Here is a 21,695-nt window from a genome sequence, read left to right as displayed (position 1 = left end):
AGTTTGCAGCACGCGCACGTGGCATGTGCACTGGGGCCCTAACAGCGAGTTGCATGCATGGCCAGATCCTCGCAAACCAGCGCTACATCTTGTGCAATTATCAGAGGGGTAGCCGTGTTAGTCTGAATCTGTAAAAAGCAACAGAGGGTCCTGTGGCACCTTTAAGACTAACAGAAGTATTGGGAGCATAAGCTTTCTTTTTATGCTCCCAATACTTCTGTTAGTCTTAAAGGTGCCACAGGACCCTCTGTTGCATCTTGTGCAATGGCCCTTAGCGGCTAACCCTCCTCTCTGCACCCCACGGGCAGACTTACCCCATGGTGGTGGAGGGCGCAACGTAGCCGGAAACTAAATCTCATCGACAGCAACCTTGTTTATAGACATGCGCAGAGGTTCCACAAGGACTCCTCGTTGTTTTTGCAGACAGACTAACACGGCCCATCATATCAAGCTACCACTAGAGGGAAGCAGACACCTACTTCAGTGCACTCGTTGTCTAGGGTAGGGTCTGAAGGCCCCAACTGAGATCAGAGTCCCCACTCCGCCCAGTTAATCTTGACTGAGAGCAGGGTAGGGCCCATGTTGTGCCAGGCGCTGCATGGACCCTGACTGAGACAGGGGCCCCACAGACCCGCACAGAGACCAGGGCCAGGTCCCACTGGATGCTGCTCAGACCCTGACTGAGGTTGTGGCCCATCTCAGGTCACGTGCTGCACAAACCCTGACCCCGGCGAGCTGTGCGCTACACCCACACAGCGAGACAGCCCCGTCCCGCATTGCTCCCAGCCTAAGAACCAGCGGGGGGAGGGGAAATAGAGGCTCCCGCGTTGGCAACGCTGGGAATACTCACCCCTGTGCGGGCCTGTGATCCGCGCCCTGCGGGGGGACTGGGTGCAACTGGCTGACCCCAGCGTGGGGTGTCGCCTGCTGTAGCCCCTTTTGCAGCGCAGAGCCCGCCCGTTTATCTGCCCCCGTTGGCATCGCTGGCTCTGACGGGTTAAAAGTTCAGTGTTGGGTTTGGGGCCCCCCGGTTCGTACCTCAGCACCACAAACCTGCCCGGGACCGGGTTATCCCGCAAATCGAATTCCGGTGCGGGCGCCGCCGCCAACCGTCAGGCTCGGCGAGGAGACTCTTCGTGACGTCACAGCCAGCGCGGGCGGGGATTGGGCGGGACATCCCTCCTCCAGCTTCCGGGGCTCGCCGCCCGCGCTGCTTCCAGCTGCACAGAGCCAGGCAGGGAGCGGGAGAGATTCGGGCGGGCGGCGAGCGACGGCGCCATGGAGGTGAGAGGGGGGTTGAGAGGAGGTCCCCTGGGGCTTTCCGGGGGTCTGGGCTCCCCTCCACCCAAGGGATTCCCCAGGCTCCCCGCTCTGGGGCCCAGCACCCCCTCCCCACCAAGGACTCTCTGCTCCCCGCCGCCCCGCGCTCCGAGGCCCCTCCCCACCAGGGACCCTCTGCCCCTCCCTCCCAGTGCCCCGCACTCCCTCCAACCCAAGAGACCCAATGTTCTTCCCCCCTGCTCTGGTGCCCTGCACCCCTCTCACACTCGAGACCCTCTGCCCCGCCCCCACAGAGGACCCTCTGCCTCCCTGCTGTGGGGACCTGCACCCCTCCTCCTTGAGCCGGCTCCCCCATGGCCCTGCACCCCCTCTTCCAAAGGTCCATCTGTGACCCCGCCACCCATCTAGAGGGCTCCCAACCTTGGGGGGCCATGCAGAACCCCAGGATCTCCCGCCCCCCCCCCCCCCCCCGCAAGGTCCTGGGATATCCCTGGCTTCCCCCCAGGGGGCTCCCCGCCTCCCCCATCCACTATCTTCCCCCCACACAAGGGTCTCCCAGTGCTGTTAAGATACCTAACTAGTGGGCCCTTACACTTCTACTTGGAGGCTCCTATCCCCCCACTTGTGTCCAGCATTGCCCTCCTCCACACCAGCCCAGGTTCCCTGGGGCTTGGCTCCCATCTATGCCCTCCTCGAAGCCCCTGCTCTCGCCCACTGGGGTGTTTACCCCAGTGTGTCTCCCCTCCCGCCCTGAAAAACCCTCTCTGTCTGGGGGTGTCTCTCTTGGTGACAACCCCCATCATGGTCTGGACAACCCCCATCATGGTCTGAACCCCCCCCCCCATGTTTGTGTGTCTGCAGATGGAAGGAGCAGATGGGGCTGCAGTCCCCCCCAGCTTGGCCGATCGCTCCCATCGAAGCAGCATCTCTTCCATGTGTGCCCGATGTAGGTGATATTTGGAAGGCGGGTGGTGTCTCTTAGAGGAGAGTGGGTTGTCTGGTGGTTTCGGGTCAGGGATTGGGACCTAGGACCCCTGGGTTCTTTTCCCAGCTCTGGGAGGGGAATGGGCTCCAGAGTGGGGGGAGAGGGGTAGAGAGGCAAAACTCTTGGGTTCTGTCCCAAACTCCAGGACTGGATTTACTAGAGTGTCTCACACTTAATAGCTTGTGTAGGATGAACTCATTACACACCCCGGGCTCCTTACGTCTCTCCATTTCCACATCACCCCTTTCCCCCCAGCGACCTGTATGCCATGCCCCCATCCTCCTCTACTTCAGGAACTCCCTGCAACCCCATTCCCTTTTTTCCCCCATGCCAGGGGCTGTATATGGCCCCCCATTTCTCCCTTTCCAGTTTTTGTGACTTTTTTTCACCAAGTTCTATAGGGACCTGCCTAGAATATCACTGGAATTAGACAAAGTTGAGTATAAAGGTTGATGTAAGCCAACTCTTGGGCCCCCAATGAGTCAGCTGTGTCATGGCTACAGCAGGTCAGGACTTTTTCCATGCATTGTTTGTCACCCAAAGATTCAACTTTGCCAAAACCAAAACTGTTCATGAAACGGTCGGTTTTGACAAATCTCCGAGCTCAAAAACTTTTGGGAAAATAAACAATTTTGCAGTTAACAGGCTGTGTTGTCTTTTTTGAACCAGAGAGTTCTGGGGGTTTGAGTCAAAATGATGTGTTGTTTGGAAATTTTAGCAAATATAGATTTAAAAAGATCGACATTGAAATACATCAAAACTGATCTGGACTGAAATTTTTTTCAACTCTTCGGTTTGTGAAAATGTTCATGTTTTTGACTTTTTATCTTAGTTTGGGAAGGAAAAATTTTTTGGGTATCAAAAACTTCCATGAAACAGGAAAACTGACCCTCTGCTCTCCTCTTAGCGCTGGATGTCCTGGTATATCTGATTGATGATACTGCGGTGCAGCTGAGCGTGGACAGTCTGATGTCTGTCACTGTTCATGAGCTACATCGCATCGTCCGGGAAGCCCTGCAGCTTCCTGAGTGTGCCATGGAAGTCTTCGCTCTGTGGCTCATCTCTCCCTTGCTTGGTAAGGTGCTTGGTTCATTGTCAGGATCTCTTATGCTACGCCCTCTCCTATCACCCAGGGGGGCCTGTGCACAGCCTCTGCTACTGTTGCATTACCCAAGACTTTGCAAGTCTCATCACCCCCTTTTACAGGGGAAACTTAGGCACAGAGAGGGGAAGGGATTGGTCTGAGGTCATGTGTAGAGTCATTGGTGGAGCTGGCAATGGAACCCAGGGGTCCTGACTCCCAGTCCCCTCCACTCTAACCATTAGGCCACTCCTCCCCTCCCAGAGCGGGGAATGGAACCCAGCAATCTGGTTCCCAGCTCCGAGCACTAAGCCACAGTCCCCTCCTATTGCTAGGGATAGAACCCAGGAGTCCTGACTCTCGGTCCAGTGCTGAAATCATTAGCCTGCCATGTCTTTCCACTGACAAAGTATTTATCTGCTTCTCACTTCGCATTGTCTATTCTGGATGTAGTAAATGGTTGCTGTTTGATTTCAGGTAGGTTGGAAATGTGTCCCTTTGCTGTTGTGTGACTCAGCCATTGTTTGTTAAAATAAATAAGGAATGAGGAAACTTCCTGTATCCATCCACCTGTGTTCCTAAATAGAGGTTCTGAAATGCTTTCTGTTCTAAACAGCCTCAGCGCCTCACCCCGGAGGTGGCCGCATCTCTGTGTTGAGCGAGGGAACGCTGTATAAACATCACCCCAGAGGTGGCTGCATTTCAACTGTTGTCAAAGCAACTGCTCTGTTTGTAATAAAGTGCTTTTGGAATCCGGCTGTTGTTTATACAGAGGTCCCTCAGTGGGTACTGCGGTACGGCTGCCCCTAGAGTGAGCGTATGATGTTACATTGACTTACTGTGATGAACACTAGTAACATTTCCTCTCTTGCACACTTACTGGACAATCATTTGCTTTAAGTGCAACCAGGAACCCTGTGCAAAAGTCCTTCAACTGGCTCTGCCCTGTGGTGCCTGAGCCTCCAGCCGGAGGGGTATTAGCAGGAAGTGTTGAATGGCAGGCAGTGGGTTAATCTGGGGCTGTTGATCCTGAGTCTTCCCAGCTGGGAGCATGTCGGGAGCAGAACGGAAACTTCCAAGGAACATCCAGGCAAAATGAATCATTTCATGGCACGGTTCCAGCTAGCTTGGCTGATGTCTTTGTCACCTGACTTACATCTGTTCCCTTATCTCCCATCAGCTTCCCATCCCTAGCACATCACTGCTGTAACCTGTCAGATGTTCCTTGCTTACTCTCTGACCTCCCCCAATCTCCCCAGCCTGCTGGTTTTCATTGACCCTCTCCCAGTAATGGGAGTCCCAGCAATGTCTGACTGTCTTCAAAACTTAGCATCTCGGGCTTTTTAGCAGATGCAACCAGTATTGCTGGGTTTGATTCCCTCCAGTGTGAAAGGAGACTGGGAGTCAGGACTCCCATCGGTTCTATCCCCAGCTCTGGGAAGGGCGTGGGGTCTAGTGGGTTAGAGCACAGAGCCTGGAAGCCAGTGTTACTATTAGTACAAGGTGTTGCATCTGTCATTAGGGCTCAATCTCTGTCCAGATGCCTAGATGCTATGACTAAGGCTACGTTTTAGTCACGGGTATTTTTAGTAAAGGTCATGGGCAGTAAACAAAAATTCATGGCCCGTGACCTGTCCATGACTTGTACTATATACCCCTGACTAAAACTTGGGCCACGGGTGCTTGGGGCGGGACAGGGAGTGGGGGGGAGCGGGCCGCGGGTGCTCGGGGGGTGGGGGGAAGGGGAGTGGGCCGTGGGTGCTCGGGGCAGGACCCCCACTGGTGCTGGGGGGGAGGGTTGGCAGGGCTGGCAGGTTCCTTACCCGGTTCCGTGTAGCTCCCCAGAAGCAGCCAGCATGTCCCTGCAGCTCCTATGGGGAGGGAAAGCCAGGGGGTCTCTGTGCTGGCTCTGCAGCTCCCTCTGGCCAGGAACTGAAGCCAATGGGAGCTGCGGGGGCAGTGCCTGCAGGCAGGGGCAACGCACAGAGCCTCCTGGCCCCTCCGCCTAAGAGCTGCAAGGGACCTGCCGGCCGCTTCCGGTCCTCCCCCCCCCCCGAGGTAAGGACTTTCCGCCCCCCTCCCACAGCCTGACAGACACACAGCCTTAGCTATGCCAACAGGTGCGCTATAAAGAACTGCAGGAAGTGGAATATGCTTCAGATCAATGAGTTTTTGGGGTGTGGTTTTCCATCTGCCAGTCTCCATTGCCACCTGTGCTTCTGCTACCCTCGGTTAGCAGCACCGTCTCCCCCTGTGGCATCCCAACCTGCTGTGTGAATGGCCTTTGCATCTCCTGCTTGGGACTCCGATGGACAGGAGCACAGCTGTTACCCCTCCTCTGCACTCTCCCCCTGGTCTGTGGGGACAGAGGGAGCATTCACAAAGGGGGCGGGGTGAGTTCTCCCATCCCACCCCACCTGCTGACTGTCCCTGAGCCCTGTCAGTGATGATTTTAGCAAGTGCTTATAAGTGGTCCAGGAGGGCTGGTCTTTTATTTCTATTACGGTAGTGCCTAGAGGACTCAGGTGACAACAGGGCCTCTTTATGGGGTGTGCATTATTCATAGTACTGTGATTCTGTCCTGACGGCTGGGAGGAGAGTGGGGTGCAGTGGGGGCTGGGAGCCAGGACTCCGGGGTTCCACAGTATTATTAATACCAACTTTGGGCTGTAGCTGGGTTCCCTGGACAATTGACTCTGGGTCTGGCTCCTGGGCTGTAGGGCTGATGCTCTGTTAGAGACTCTCTCTTTCTGTCTTAGAGGTGCAGCTGAAGCCGAAGCACCAGCCATACAAGGTGTGCCGCCAGTGGCAGGAGCTGCTCTTGCGTTTCACTGATTGCCAGGAGGATGAGATCATGCAGGGTGCGTGTGCGAAGCTTCCTCGCTCCTTTCTGGCCTGCTGACACCCCCGCCTCGACCTTGGAATGCCCTCCTCCAATTGCTGAGCTCATACTGCCTGGCTTAGTTGTAAGGGGGGGGGGGGGGGGGGAGTATGCCAATGGCTAGAGCTGGGTGTGTGTGAAAAGAGCCAGGATTCCTAGGGGGATGTGGTCAAGTGGGTGAAAGCTTTGGGAGTTAGGAATCATAGGTTCTAGTCCCAGCTGGGGGAGGGGAGGCATCTAGTGGGTTAGAGCAGGGAGTGACAGTCAGGACTCTGGGTTTCTTGGGGAAGGGGAGGGAGTCTAGTGGGGTTGGTAGCTGGGATTCTAGGGTTCTCTTCCCAGCTCTGACCTGTGTATCCGGCCTGGCTGGCTCCCCAGTTTCCAGGAGGCAGTGGTAAAGCAGACTCTTTTGGACCACGTACATGTCTTTACTGGGGTCTCTTTTGTCTCCCAGATGAGCCTTCCCTGCAGTTCAGAAGGAACGTGTTTTTCCCGAAGAGAAGGGAGCTGCAGGTGAGCACGTGGGCTCCTATCTGAGTCTCCTCTGCTGGTGTCACTCACCTCTATGACTGTGTGGCGAGGCCTTTAGCATATTGATCAACTTCTTATTGTTTAGCCTCTGATTATCTTGGGAGTTAAGAGCCTAACCCACTGCAAGCCCACAAGAGATGGGGTCCTCGGGAAATCCTAGCCTTGTCATTCGCAATTTCTGTTGCAGTAGCTCTGCACGGGTGTCCCCTCCCTGGCAGCCCAGATCATGGCCCCTGTTGTGCCAGGCACCACACAGACTATCCCCCACCCGAGGTGAGGGCCACATCATGTGGGGCACTGCACGGGTACATGCTGAGAGACAGTCCTAGAGAGATGGGGGATTATTTTTGCTGTTATACAAATGAGGAAACTGAGGCACAGAGAGGGGAAGTGACTTGCCCAAGGTCACACAGGGGAATCAGTGGCAGAGCCAGGAATAGAACCCAGGTGTCCTGCATCCAAATGCCGGGCCCTAAGACCATTCCTCCTACAAAAACATCTGTTCTGTCTCTAGGCTTTTGTAAAATCTTGCTACGACCAACCCGGTGTTCTGGACTTTGTGTCAAGCTGTCAAATCAGTCCCTCTGGCTCCTGCTCTGGTTCCTTAGGCATCATCTACAGTGGGAAAGTCACATTGGTTAACCACAGATTTGAATTCTAACTGGTTCCAGCTCCTCTGGAGATGTTATAAATTCAGTTTAATTTAACTCTGTTCCCGGTGCCATGCAGCGAGAGACTTAAGCAGCTCAGTTTGTTCATTTTACTACAAAGCAGATTGAGAGAGGATCTGTTAGTATGGGATACCTTCATGGGGAGAAAACCCCACATACCAAAAGGATAGAACTAGTTGGGAATTCGTCAACAAAATGATTTTTGTTTGGAAAATGTCAGATTGTGGAAACCAAAACTCTGCAGAAACCCCTTTTGACACATGTAGCAGGGAAAACTTCTCCAGGCCCGGGAGGGCCACCAAGAGAGAGGTGGGGCAGTAGTGCAATGGTTAGGACGCTTTCCTGGGATGTGAGAAACCCAGGTTCAAGTCCTTGCTCTGCCGGATTTAGATTGGGAGTAGGGTGTTAAATGTGGGTCCCCCACATCCTGCACGAGTGCTTCTATCCTATCGGGGGGGGCATGAGAAATTTTGAAAAGTTTCGGTTTCGTTCTCCCATCGGAACAAAAACAAATGTTGAAACTTCAAATTTTTCCATGCAACGGAATTGCTTCCCAGCCAGCTCCGCTACAGGACTCTTAACCTAGCAGAGAGAGGTAGAAGAGGAACCAAAGGGTGGAAGTTGAAGCCAGACATGTTCCAATCAGAAATAAGGCACCAGTTTTTAACAGTGCAGGTGATTAACCACTGCAACAAATTCTCAAGGGGAGTGGCGGAGTCGCCATCTTTGAAGCTGGAAGAGCTCGATCGGGGACTGGGCTCAATACAGGGGTAGCTGGATGAAATGTAATGGCCTGTGTCAGACGGGAGACAAGACTAGATGATCGACTGAGCCCTTTTGGCCTTAAAATTAACCACCCAGGCAGCCCAGCTTGAGCCAGAGGTGGAACTGGAGCCACCCTCTGGCCTTAGCTTTGATCACACCCTTTGGCCCGCAGATTGAAAACGAGGCTGTCCTGCGGCTGCTCTACGAAGAGGCCAAGTTCAACATCCTGGAGGGACGCTACCCGTGTGACATGGAAGACTGCGAGCAGCTGGGGGCCCTGGTCTGCAGGCTGCAGCTGGGGCCCTACGACCAGGACCAGCATACGGCCTGTGCCTTGAAGTAAGCGGGGGAGGGAGGCATTGTCTAGAGCAGGGGCGTCAGTCATCTGGAGGATCAGCCTTTTAACTTTGGGCTGGAGTATAAACTCAGGGCTATGTACTCCCCTTGGATGCCCAGTAGATCTCCCATTGGTGTTGGTGTGGGTCTGGCCCTGGGAGCAAGGGGAGAGCAGCCTTTATGCAGTTACTGGGGGCTGTACGCTTGGTAGCTTGCGTAGGCCAAGCGCATTGCACAGGGGCTCCATACATCCCTCCACAGTTCCCTATGTGCCACCCTCCATCTCAGGGGCACCCTCTCAGAAAAACCCTTTCCCCCATGCTAGGGGTTCTGGATGCCACCCAGTCCCCTTACCCCCATATCAGGGTCTCCCATTCTCCTCCCTGTGCCAGGGGTTGTGTGCATGCTCCTATCCTCTTCCCCATCCCCTCCCCCCTTATTCTTTCCGTCTGGGCAATTAGTCATTCGGGGTGTCAACGTGTTACTCTTGGGAGGATGAGCAGAGAGAAGCAGGGGTGGTGGTATGCTGGAGGCGTTAATAGAGCCATCAACTAATTGTTTGATTTATGCACAAGTGCTTGACACTGGCTGTGTGAATCAAATGATAGAGGCTCTATGTGTCCTCCATATTTTCCCCTTGTGGTTTTCTCCCCAAATCCATTGGGTTCTGGCCATAGATGCCTAGAACATTTCCTGAAATTTTGGCAATGATCAGATGCAGCAGTCAAAAACTATTGTTACATCTATACAGAGAAATGCCATTGAGTTGAGTGTAGAGGCTTTGCAAGCTGTGCCGGCTACGCTTCTGTTCCTGCGTCCAATATCGGTCCAGGAGCAAAGCTGTAGGCTGATCATTGCTTTCCCACTTTGGTTCTTCATTCTCCCATCTTCCTTTCTCTTTCTCTCCTTGTTTCTTCTCTCTTCTCTCCCTTCCCTACAACAGTTGCTCCCCACTTCCTCTCCCTTTCCATCTGCTAAAATGATCAGCCATGGAATAGTCTGACACTTGTCATCTTAGAGCTCGATCTCCAGTGAGATTAGTGTGTGTCATGGGGAGTGGACCCCTTAGAGTATCATTAGAGACTCAGGTGTGTCAGTTACATTCAGGGCAGTTTTCCCTCCCTCACCCAAAGCAATTGGTTCGGGCTCTCTGCAGACTCAGGCAGACCTCACTGTGTTGCTTGCACTCAGGGCATTCCCCCCAATCCATCTCTGAGCTATTGTGTCGAGCTCTTGGCAGACTCAGGCAGGCACTGTGATATCAGTCACACTCCGGTGACATTGGGAAGCTTGAGTTTTTGTACCATTTGAATGTTATGCAAGCCACAAATACATCATACAGGCCACGCTTGGTCTGCAGGCTATATGTTTGACATCCTTAATCTAGTTGAGTTTACTTCCCTCCCAGAACTGGGAATGGATCCCAGGACTCCTGGCTCCTGGCCCCCTTTTGCTCTAACCACTGGACCCCACTCCTTTCCTGGAGCTGGGAATAGAACTGAGGAGCACCAGCTCCTAGTCCCACTGCGGAATGTGCTTTCCCGTGCTTGGAGTGATGCTAGCGAATGAAGATGAGGCAGGTTTCCCCCACTCTGTGGAGCTGGACACTCCTGGTAGGGGGTCTGCTGATCCCACGCAGCTCACTCGCTCCCAAAGAATGCGAGATTGGCTGGGGTCCTGAGCCAGGATAATGGCTCATTGTCCCACCCAGCAATGCTCGGTCTGTGGGGCAGCTTATCTGGGCTTGCTTGTGAACAACGGTGCTATTCAGTGGGGTGGTGCTTGTAGCTGTGCAACACCCACCTCTCCTGGTGAGTCTAGTCGCAGCTGTTTAAAATGTGCCCTCCACCGGCCTGTCTGTGCAGAACGGAGATGATGCCAGAGATGTACTCGTAAATATTCTGTAAGCTGTGATGTTTCTGATCCTGACCGTGGCAGAGCTCGGAATAGAACCCTGGAGTCCTGGCTCCTTTCCCCTCCTTCCTCCCCTCTAACCACCAGACCGGTGGTACCCACACAAGTTACAATCTCAGAGGGGGAGCTGGAGAGGATGGAGGATGGTTAACCGGATCAGGAGGCTCTCTTAATGGGGGAGGGTGGAATCTCAGTAAAGAGGGTTGCGGGGGAGGGAGGTGTCATAGCCCTGGAGTGGAGGGGCTGAAGGGGAGGGAGCTGTCCTAGCCTGGGGGCTATGAGGGGGCTGCTGCCCCCCTGTTCTGAGAGCTGTGCTGTCCCTGCAGGGAGAAGCTGGAGGCCTTCCTGCCCGCTCACCTGTGCCGGCGGGGGCACAGCCTGCTGACGGCGCTGTGGAAGCGGGGGGCCAAGCAGCCGGCCTACGAGCAGGGGCTGCTCCAGGCCTACCAAGCAGTGCGGGAGGAGGCAGCCTGCGAGGAGCCTGAGGCTCTGCGCCAGCACTACCGGGCCTATCTGCAGAGGTGCCACCAGCTGCCATACTATGGGTGAGTCTGGGCACTTGGCGGCTGAATAACCTGGTAACTCCTGCACCTGTCAGTATGTGGGGGGGGGGGTGTTTGGCAATCCCAGCCCAGCAATCCCACCATCTCCCCCGTTCGCGGTCTGCCTAGGCCCCTCAGGCAGTGACCTAGTTGTGCAAGAACCATTTCCTGGCCGTAGCGTGACAAGATCTCACAATAGCGCCTGTATCTTTGCTATCTGTGGGTCGGAGGACATGGGGGAGGAATATGGTGCCCAGGGGGACAAACCCCCAAGCCTTCCCAGTTCTGTTAGTGAGTGCTTGTGCAATCCAAGCACTTCCCCATGTGAGGCCTACCTGCCCTGGTGCAACGGGTGTGTCTCTCTCTCTCTCTCTCTCCAGTTGTGCTTTCTTTTATGGGGAGATTGACAAGCCAGCCCAGGGCTTCCTGCACCGGGGAGGACGCAAGGCAGTGTCGGTCGCCATCAGCCTGGAGGGTGTGTACGTCATGGATAGCAAGGAGAAGGTAACGCTGCTCAGGGGATCTCCAGTGGCGGGGGGTGCATGAGAGCTGTGCACAGGGACATGGCTGGGGGCTGCCTCTGGATCCCCCATATCCCACAGCGCCTCCTAGTGCTGCCCAGATCCTCCCTGGACCGCCTAGTGCCGCTCCCCACACACTCTAGCGCCTCCTAGTACTGCCCATGTGTGTGCTGTTTTCCACCCTGCTGAGCCAGCCAGTCCCCCTGCTATGGGGCCGGATCACAGCCAGTGCCCCCTAGAAGGGAAAGACCCCATGTCCCATTCCCCCGTGCCCCTCTCCCCCCACAAGCCAGCCAGCCAGTCCCCCCGCCCTGGGGCTGGATTATAGCTGGCACTCCCTGGGAGAGAAATGTCCCATGCTCCATCACTCTTTCTATGGCAGCACGTCTTGCTGGGCCTGCGGTTCCAGGAACTCTCCTGGGACCACACGTACCCCGATGAGGAGGAGGAGCACATCCTCTGGCTGGAGTTCGATGGGGAAAACGAAGGGACCCTGGTCAACAAGCTGCTGAAGGTTTACTCCAAGCAGGTGACTGGGATCTCTGGGGTGTTTTCGGTCTCTGGGCCCCATCCAGCATCTGCCTGCCCCACGGAAGCTGCCAGCGAGCGGCAGGCGGTATAGTCAGTGCTCAGAGCAATGCTCCCGTCACAGCACTGGCCATTTTCCCCTACCGGAGCCTGGATTTGTTTCACAGGCCAAAAAATAGCCACCGGCCTGGGAATAGGCTCTTCTTGTGGCTGGGTTAGAGGGGGAAGTCTCCAGGTCCCATTCCCTGAGCCAGCCAATCTCTCCTGCATTGGGCCTGATCAGACTTGGAGCCCCTATAGAGGAACGGCCTCCTGTCCCATTCCCCACCTCCCTGAGCCCACCAGTCCCCGCTGCGCCCTAGTGGGGAAGGCCCAGCTGACCAACAACCCCTTCTCCCTGCAGGCAGAGCTGATGAGTGGCCTTATCGAGTACTGCCTGGAGCTGAACGCAGCAGCGGAGGCATCGGCCCTGGAGAACAGCACCCTCCAGAGCCCCACACTGCCACCTCTGGCCAGCAAGCAGCGCCCCAAGCTGAGACGGCAGAACAGCGTGGTCTGCAGCCGGATCCAGCACCTCGCCACCATAGACTACATTGAGGATGGTAAGGGGGTGGGGGGTTCATCCCGGGGTGCTGCACCCAGCTTGGAGCCACAACTGGGCCTGCCCTGCCCTCTACCAGTCCTCTGGAACCTCCTGTATCTCTCGCTCGAGTCACCCCCGGTGGAGTCTCATAGCTCCATTATCACCCCAGCATTACCGGGGGGACCAAACTGGTGGGTGAGTCAGTGGCAGAGCCTGGGATAGAACCCAGGGGTCCCACCCTCCACTACTGTAATCCACTAGACCCAACTCCCTTCCCAGAGCGAGGGAGAGAACCTAGGAGTCCTGACGCCCGTTCCTCTGCTCTAACCACTAGACCCTACTTCCCTCCAGAGCCGGTGAGAGAACCCAGGCATCCTGGCTCCCAGCTTCCCCCGCCCCTTTCCCCAGTATGGATAGAACCCACAAATCCTGCCTTAAGCGCTGCTGTGACTCTCAGGAGCTGTGTCTCGGGGGAAGCAGTCATTTTGTTAGCCATTTTCACTTCCACCATTAAGCTGTGGCCCCATGGAGTCCAGTGAGTGAATCTAGAGCTGACTTGTGCCCGTATCTCTCCTCCCCACCCTCTTACCCGCTCCCTGGGCTCCAGGTAAAGAGATCAAGCGTGTGAAACCCAAGCGGACGGCCTCCTTCTTCACCCGCCAGTTCTCTCATGGCCCTACCACCTACTCAGCTGTGCAGGCTCCAGCAGAGAGCCTGGAGCAGGGCTGAGTGCCGTCTTCGCTGGTGCACAGGGAGCAATGGACCGATCCATCTAGGGGCATGCCCTGTGCCCAGCACGCTGGCTCTCCTCTGAGCTAGGATGCCTAGGTGCCTCTCTAAGTTATTCTGTGTTAATTTATACCAATGGGATCCCACCTTGCTGCATCGAAAGTCCTGTCTATTCTCTCTTCTGCAGCCATTCCAGCCTGAGCCCTCGGGTGCCTGGGCTCCTCTGGTTATGTTGCTTTGAGTGTTCACTGCAGCTGGGCAGTGACACCCCCTCCCTCCCCTGGGTGGTGGAAGCCTCCCGGTGTGGTTCTACTGTATCTGTGCTGGCACGCCGCCGTTGATTTCGGTTGGCACCGATGTACATGAGGGGAAGAGCAGCCATGCCACCTCGCCGAGCCAGTATTGCTCTGAGATCATCTTGCCCACCCCTCCGCGCTCCTAGGCCTCTGAGAGCTGCCCTGATGGAGAGCGCGCTCTGCATCGTTTCTGCCCCAGAGCTCTGAGTCTCTCCTCCGGGGTGAAGTGTCCCGTCAGCACAGGCTTCACGGAGTGCAGGGCCAGAACCTGCCTGCACGTGCCCATCAGTTCAGCACGTCAGGGTCCTGCAGCACCTCGCTTGTCCTGAGTGGGGAACTCTCCTGTCTCTGAATGTCGCCTCCCCTTGAGGGGAGGGATTTGTCCGGTCTCCCGCGCAGGGCGGGAAGGGCTGTGTGGTGTTGGTTCATTCCACATCTGATAGAATGTTGAGGTGTCTTGGCTATATCCCCTGGTGGGTCGTTCCATTTTCAAACCTGTGTGGGAGTCGGATGGGGAAGGGGGATAGTGATTCTGACATAACCCCGCCTGCGTTTCTGGGTGAACTGATTGCGTAGCAGCTTTAAGACCTTTTGCAATTCAGCTGGGGGAGTCTGATTTCAAAGCTGGCCTCGCCTCTGGTCCATGGCTAATTCAGTCCAGGAGAGGTAGGCACGAGGTGTTCAGTGAAGTGAAGCGGGGAAGATTGCTTTGCTGCCGACGCTTCACTGAGAAACAGGCCTCCTGGGCCTATCAGCTCAGGACATCTCACCGGCCCTAAAAATCCCTTCTTGGCTTCTGCATCTACTTCCTGCCCCAGGAACTCAGCCTGCTTTTTGGAGGGGTTTGTATGTATCGCCCTTTCTGTTGATGGGATATTTTTCTCGATGGCTGGACAAGTGAGTTGCTGGTGCAGGAAATGGGTGACTCCCCCACATGAAGCCTTGTTCAGCTGTGAAGGAGAGACACTGGGGTATTAACACAAAGGCTCAGTAATTGACTGCAGCAGGTTTCCTTGCTGGATGTGCAGCTGTTGGAAGGAACAACCTCCTTGCCTTTCTGAGGCTGCTGGTTGGTCTAGTTCAAGTTGGGTGTGGTGACATATGCCGGGGTCCAAACAGCTTTGCCTTATCCATTCAGTACAGAGAGGCTGTTTTGAACAACTCAGCCTGTGTCTGTGGTTTGGACTTGAGCCAGAGGGGTTTAGATACACCAGCCCTGTTAACTTTAACAAGAGCTCTGCATCTAAATCTCTTGCTTCATTTTTGAAAATCTTAGCCTTAAAACCCCAGCACTGCACACTTTCCTGTGAGTGCTTTATTTCCCTAATGGGGAAGAGCTCTAGTGGGTGCTTATTAAATGACTGTGTTGCTTGTTAACCTCCCTCCCCCTTTTTAACTGCACTGGGTAGGTGGAGACCTCCTTTTAATATGGGAAAAAACCTTTCAGGGTGGGATGTTTAAAGGGACAGAGGGGATTTAGTCTCTGAACTCCTGTTGAATTTCACTGGGAATTGGGTGCTGATTGGAAACCTTAGCCTTGCTTACTGCAGTGCTGCTTGGAGAGTGGGAAGCAAGCTGAGAGTGTGAAAGTGGAATAAGTCAATTTCCTCATCTAGACAACCCCTTGGTGGCTGGCCGTGGCTTTGTGTGCGTGGGCAATCTGCGGCAGGAGGGACATCACCCAGGGGTATTGAGAATCTTAAGCTATACAGACTTAACAGCTACACACCTCAGCTGCACAAGCACAGCGCATGCTGCTGGGCTCCCCGGTCTCCATCATGCATGTCACCTTGGAAATCTCGCTCCTACGGCAGCGAGGGTTTTCCAGGGATTGTACCACAACAGTTCGCTTGTTGCCTGCTCAGCACATCCCACCAGGGAACCAGATGTTCCTGCTCGTGGACTGAGCCTGGGTGGCAGTTCATTCCCCTGCACTGCCTAGAGAGGGTAAACGGCCATAAGCTATAGATCTAAACTGCTTATCCTGTGTTAGCGGCACTTGTGCCAAAAAAGCTTTGCCTTCTTCCCCTGAGGGTTGGCAGCTGAGCCCATGGTGCGGTTGGGGTGAGGCTGGCATTTTGAGCTCAGTGTCTTAGATTTCCAAAGGGTTTCAGGCAGCAACTCCCATTGAATTTCAATGGGATTCCCCTGCACTCCTTTGGGAAAAACACTAGTCCCCATCTGTTGGCTTTGAGCACTTGTCAATGCCAATCCGGCATCCAAACTGATCAGCAATCAGACTGCTTGGAGGGGGGGACTGTCAGTGCCTAAGGGGTTGAAGTGTTCATCTCGGGTTTCCCTTGGGGATTTCCAGGTGGTCTTGTCTTCAGTTCCTTTGGGCCCTCCTGGCATTGCAGTGTCGCTAAGCACTGATGTTGCTGATCCAGTGGCAGCAGGAGTGGGAGGCGTAGGCAGACTTTCCTCTGGGGCAGAGTTTGTTCACGGATCGTAAGGTAGAAAGATGGAGTTTTTCCGTGTGTTACCAAGTGGCTTGGCTGGTTTCAGAACCTGTTTGACAGCAAAAGTGTAAGGTGGGGGGGAGATTCAGTTTGAGGAAGGGAAAAAATTAGGCTCCAATTATTTTTAGGGTTGGCTGGAAAAGCTGCAGCACTTAACGGAAGCAGGCCAGCTGCTTTGCCAGGGCTGGCTGCGTTTGCCCCCAAATGGCATGCAAAGCTTTGGCTCTTGTCAGGGACAGCCTGCGTGTTGGGAGGGCTGGACTGGTGCTGACAGAGGCGTTGATGCAGCAGGCTTTTCAATACGGCACGGTGGACGCACCAGTGGGTTAGCTGGGCCCAACTAACAACTTGTCTAACTTCCCTCTGGCTTTATAGCATGTGCAGTCCCATGATTAGTGTATTTCTGGAGCGTGTGCCATTGCCTTCGTGCTAGGTCAGTCAGTGACTCCAGGGGTTCTCCAGCTAGGGCTTGGATCCAAGTGTTGGGCTCTGTCCTTCTCATCTCTGTGGGAAAGGTGGTCTGCTATGGGGACTTCATAAATGATTTCGCTCCAGCCTTAGGTTCATCTGGGTCCTGGTCTGATTTCTAGCTCTGCCAGCCAGTGCTCTGGCTCCAGCCGTTCTCCCAGTATGATGGCACTGCCCCTTCTGCTTCCAAGCCACGTTTGTGATCAGCTCTGTTTTTCCCCAGTGTTGTTCTGACCCAGTTAGCATCTTGCGCTCGCTTTGCACTAACAGGAACCACAGCACAAAGGTGCAGGACAGCGGTGAATCTAGTTCCAAGTGCTGAATGGAGCGGAGGTGGGGGTTGCTAGTGATTTGAGTAAAAATAAAAAATTGTGCAAAAAAATACAGGGCATGGTCCTGTTTCAAACTGGGGGTGGGGTGGGGCTTAGAACCTTCCCCGGGGTACCTAGCAATTTCTCACTGTACTGCAGAGTCAACATGTTAATGTGAGCATTGAAATGGTACACCACAGAAAGTGTCCCAGTTTCTTGGGGGTAAAAGAAAAGCATGCTGGTTAAAGGTGACAGCCACGTTCTCTGGGCAGAACTCTGATACCCATATGCAAAGGCTGGGCTCTGTCTTGTGCCATGGGACTGAAGCACAAGGCTTTGTGAGACAGACGTGGATTCTTGCAGATTTGGAGTGGAGCACAGGCGGGGTAGTTTTTCTCCTGCAGTGTCTGAGGTCTGGGAAGTGGATGCAGGACGGAGCTGGGTGTGCGGAAGGAGACGTGGAGGAACTGCTGCAGCTGTGAATGAGCCACAGGTCAGCTAAACACAAGGGCTCTGGATTTCAGTAGAGAGTCTGGGGGAAGTCCAGCCTGAGACTCCTCCAATGGGACTAGATTTTCAAAGGGCAGGTGCTCAGCAATTCCTGCACATCAGGCCCCTTTTAAGGGTAGCCAAAAGTTGAAGCACCCAAAATCCTTAGTCACTGTTGAAAACTCTTGGCTGAGGATCATTCATGTTAAACCTGAGACACCCAGTGTCTGAACCCTGAATACTCTGAGCTGTTATGTCAGTAGAAGGCACCTTGAAGCATCTTGTCTCTTTAATGCCGCAAAAGCCTTCAAAGCAGACAAAATGCCTATGTTCTGCATCTAATACAAGGTTCACTGCAGTGCCAAGTGGGTGTGAAACACTGCTAGGTCCTTGCATGCACTCGGGTAAAATTGCTACATGAGGCTGATGGAACCAGGCCCAAAGTATTCAAGGTTCCAATCCCCCTCTGCGATTGGATTCCGGCTGAGTTGGTGCTTTGGCCAGTGCCTGTTTTGTGATCAGCTTTGGGGACTGCCATGGGGGCTGTTAAAAACGCTGATCTTGGCCTTCATTCTGCACTTCCCGTTCAGCTTGTGGTTAGCAGGTTGGGAGGGGCCGCGGGAGAAAATAGTTTGCCTCTTAGCCATTTGCAACTGCTAGTGCTTGCATAACTGGATTCCTCCTTTTACTAGGTCATATGTCACATCCTTCTGAAAATGACCCCACAGTTCTTGTTACAAACAATAGGAAGACTTTTAAAAAGCCCCTGGGCGATTTTGGAGCACAAATCTCTCTGAATTGCCTGATACTTGTGCTCCTAAACACCGGGCCATGCGTCAAAATTCCCCCCTTACTGATTAAAATTGGACAAAATGTTTTTTGTTTGTTTGTTTTTTAAACCCATTTTATATTTTTTTTCTCTTAAGGGCAGTTAGTTACAAGTCAGTTTCACACTGAGGTTTTCATACTCTAGCACAATGGCTGCAATGTTTTGGGTTTGCAAGATTTTTTTTTTTTTTAACAATGTAAACATTGCTGTTGGTTTGAGGTTTGGCTAAAAACGCAGGAGGGGTGTTTTTTAACTACACTTGGGCAACCTCTGGACCCACTTCCTCTCATTTTTGGAAGGCAAAGGGCTACTGTTTTGGTTTCACACATGCAAATAATGCCCCCTAGTACTTTACAAATGATCACCTGGTGTGTCTTCCTCCTCCCCTTCCCCCGGTATATTTCACAACAGCTGCAAGAAGACAGCTTTGTACTCTGATGCACTTGTCCAGATCTTCACTGAAGCTGTGCTGTTTACAGCACCTGGAATCACTGTGTTGATTTAGACCAGCTGATGTTCTGGCCCATTATCAACATAAAACTCCATATTATCAACATAGGTTTTAAAAAACCTACAACACTAACTAGTTGCCACATGGGGAATTTGGAAGAGCCACTATGTTTTTCACAATTGATCCTGTGTCTCACTTTTGCATTTACCATTAAAGTTAAACTGGTCGGTTTCCCTTTTGGGCATCAGTTCACTTTCTCCTTCTGATGCAGTTGTACTGTATTTGGGTCTCTGCCATTTAAATCCAAATAACTTTGTCACTGACTTGTTTTATTTAAAAATTCCAAAAAATGTCTATTCACGCCAGGCTTTGTAAACCTTCCCCTTTGTTTTGTATAGAGTGAATTTTGGGTTCTGTGCATAAGTGTTCCTTTCATTCCAGCCTTCTTCTATGTTTAATTCTAGAAGTCTGTGGAGTGAGATACATATTTTTCACTCTTGGCAAGATTACATGTCATGTTTTTCTGGTGCCATGATGCCTTTCGAGATAAAATTGCCAACATGTGTCTTAAACCACAATCAGTACAGCTGGGTCTAAGATCAGTATATGCCCAGCACTTTGTAAATGTGTCTTTAAATGCAGTGCCATGGAAGAAAATTGACTGAAATGTATTCTCTCTGGTAGCCAGTAAGCAAATCATTCTAATGTTACCTGGAGGAGTTGTGCTTTCCAGGCTGAATTCTGCCCTCAGAGACCCGAGTTTGTAATGGAGAATCAAGCCAATAATCATTATACACATCTGTCTGAACTGTATCATTCTGTTTTGAGCTCATTGTATCTTGTATCTGGAAGTGTTAATTCTTTTGTGTGTGTGTGTGTGTGTGTGTGTTTGAATTCCCCTGAACTGGAAATATGTCATACCTATCTATGATATGCAACACTAAATGGCCTTCTCTTTTTACTGATTTCTGTGTGGATTTCATTTTTACAAAAAAAAATTGTGTACATACTAATATTTTTCTTTTGTATGCTACAGATCACTCTTATAATAAAGAGGCTGTTTTCAACAAATGATAAGGTGCTAATTTGAGATCTGCTTATAAAAGGTATTATCTAAGAAGCCAGGTGTTAAGATGGGCAATGTTAATTACAGCATGTGATTGAGGAAGGGAGGAGAGAGCTTGTTTTCAAAGTTACCCCATTTCACATGTTGTCTCTCAAAGTTTATCTATGATCATTATGAAATCACTTCTGTCTTAAGTACTCTTCTGGCCCCCATTCCCATAGCATCTAAACACTTCACAATCTGTAATGCACTTCACACCACCTCTGGGAGGTAGGGCAGTGCTTTTATTCCCATATAACAAATGGGGAAACTGAGGCACACACCAAGTGACTTGCCCAAAGTCACACGGGGCAGTGTTAGAGCAGGGAATCAAACCCCAGTCCCTCAAATCTTAGGGTATGTCTACACTACCCACTGGATCGGCAGGCAGCGATCGATCCAGCGGGGGTCGATTTATCGCATCTAGACTAGATGCGATAAATCGACCCCCGAGCGCTCTCCCGTCGACTCCTGTACACCTCGGCTAGAAGCGCAGGCAGAGTCGATGCGGGGGAGCGGCAGCAGTCAACTCACCGCAGTGAAGACACCACGGTGAGCAGGTCTAAGTACGTCGACTTCAGCTATGTTCTTCACGGAGCTGAAGTTGTGTAACTTAGATCGATCCTCCTCCCCCGTGTAGACCAGGCCTTAGTATCCTACCTGTTAGAGGGCTTTCTCTCCACTCTCCCACTTCCCTGGTTCTTGTCACACAGACAGCAAGCAGCAAAAGACCAGAAGTCCAAAGTGCAGACAATGCGATGTTTATTGGGGTTAACTTACAGCAAGTATGATTCCAATTTCCCTACCTACTTCCTGTTTGACCCCCGTTTATATAGTAATATTCTCAGCTATACCTTAACCAATCATTTTACTGAAATCTATCTAACCAGTCCTAACATATTGTAACATAATTCTCTAACCAACTATATCCCACTACCCTAATTAACTTACAACTAGCAAAATTAATTATACAGCAGACAGAAACAATTAGAGAACCAAACAGATTAACAATAGAAAAGTGGGGGCCATAAAGATAAAACAATACAGAAATGAGGGTTTCACAACCACAACCATCGATACGTGATTTCTTGCCAGACAGGATGCTATCAATCTAAGTTTTCTTTAACCATCTTAAGATCTGTTTGTTTATCTGGTGGTGATGGGCACTATCAGGACAGGATCATAACAGCCCAATACCACCTTATTTCAATGTGACTGGTTTAGGATGGGAGGCTGTGATTGTTCTCTTCCCAGCTTATGGCTGCCCCTGCTGCTTAGCCACAGGCTTTAGCCTGAGAACAAGGCCTCAGATTATCCTAGTGAGACAAGGCCCAGACACAGGCGGACTGTGATTTTGATTCTTTGTTTTATACCTCTAGAAATAGCTAAGTGATAAAAATACACCTAAGTTCTTAAAGTATAGGCCTTTGCAGGCAGGCCTAAATATTTATATTCTAACACTCCATAGTCTTAGTCACTCCAGATCAACTTGTCTCTTTTTGAGTTAAGAGGTGGTCGTTCTAACTCCTGAGCAATTCAGAGTCGGAAGGTAGAGACGTTTCAGTGAGGAGGAGGAATGTGGGAAGATGGTGGTTGCTAGACTGCATCAAAGCACTGGTGCATTTATTTCAGTACCCACATGCTAAGAGGGGCCAGTGCCAGCTGGGTCAGGGGAAAGTGCAAGAATCCAGGTGGTATGTATTTACAGGATAACTTCCCTACTATTTAGGTAGTGGCTGGTTTATGCCCTGAAGAATGAAGGTTTATGTCCCTTCCAAAATTCTTTTGGAATATATATAAAATTAATGTTCTAATTCTGAATGTTCTTAAACGTAGAAATGTTCAGTCCTTGGCATGTCACCTCAATACCATGGATGAAGGTGAACAAAGGGTTAGCAGGAGTTGAAAAGCTCTTTTAGCCCACCTAGTTGCACCTGTC

At 52.3% G+C, this 21,695-nt stretch overlaps 1 protein-coding gene across 2 annotated transcripts; it reads left to right on the top strand.

Moving 5' to 3' along the window:
• The first annotated feature begins 221 nt into the window (after nt 1-221).
• Nucleotides 222-15,042, top strand: FRMD8 (FERM domain containing 8). Of its 2 annotated transcripts, XM_024193590.3 has the most exons (11): nt 222-1,284; nt 2,143-2,227; nt 3,174-3,341; nt 6,107-6,208; nt 6,683-6,741; nt 8,368-8,534; nt 10,772-10,990; nt 11,368-11,491; nt 11,891-12,037; nt 12,440-12,638; nt 13,227-15,042. In XM_024193590.3, exons 1-11 carry the CDS (start codon nt 1,279-1,281, stop codon nt 13,346-13,348), a joined length of 1,398 nt encoding a protein of 465 aa, XP_024049358.2. In that variant the 5' UTR covers nt 222-1,278; the 3' UTR covers nt 13,349-15,042. The 2 variants fall into 2 exon arrangements, with proteins under 2 accessions (XP_024049358.2, XP_024049356.2); XM_024193588.3 differs by lacking the exon at nt 222-1,284 and having other exon boundaries at nt 2,125-2,227.
• The last annotated feature ends 6,653 nt before the right edge of the window (nt 15,043-21,695 follow it).

The sequence above is a fragment of the Terrapene carolina genome, unplaced genomic scaffold, assembly GCF_002925995.2.
Source record: "Terrapene carolina triunguis isolate 2854851 unplaced genomic scaffold, T_m_triunguis-2.0 Scaffold89, whole genome shotgun sequence".
In the NCBI taxonomy this organism is placed as follows: domain Eukaryota; kingdom Metazoa; phylum Chordata; order Testudines; family Emydidae; genus Terrapene; species Terrapene triunguis.
The sequence above is the reverse complement of the archived record's forward strand: the minus strand, read 5'-3'. Positions and strand labels throughout refer to the sequence as shown.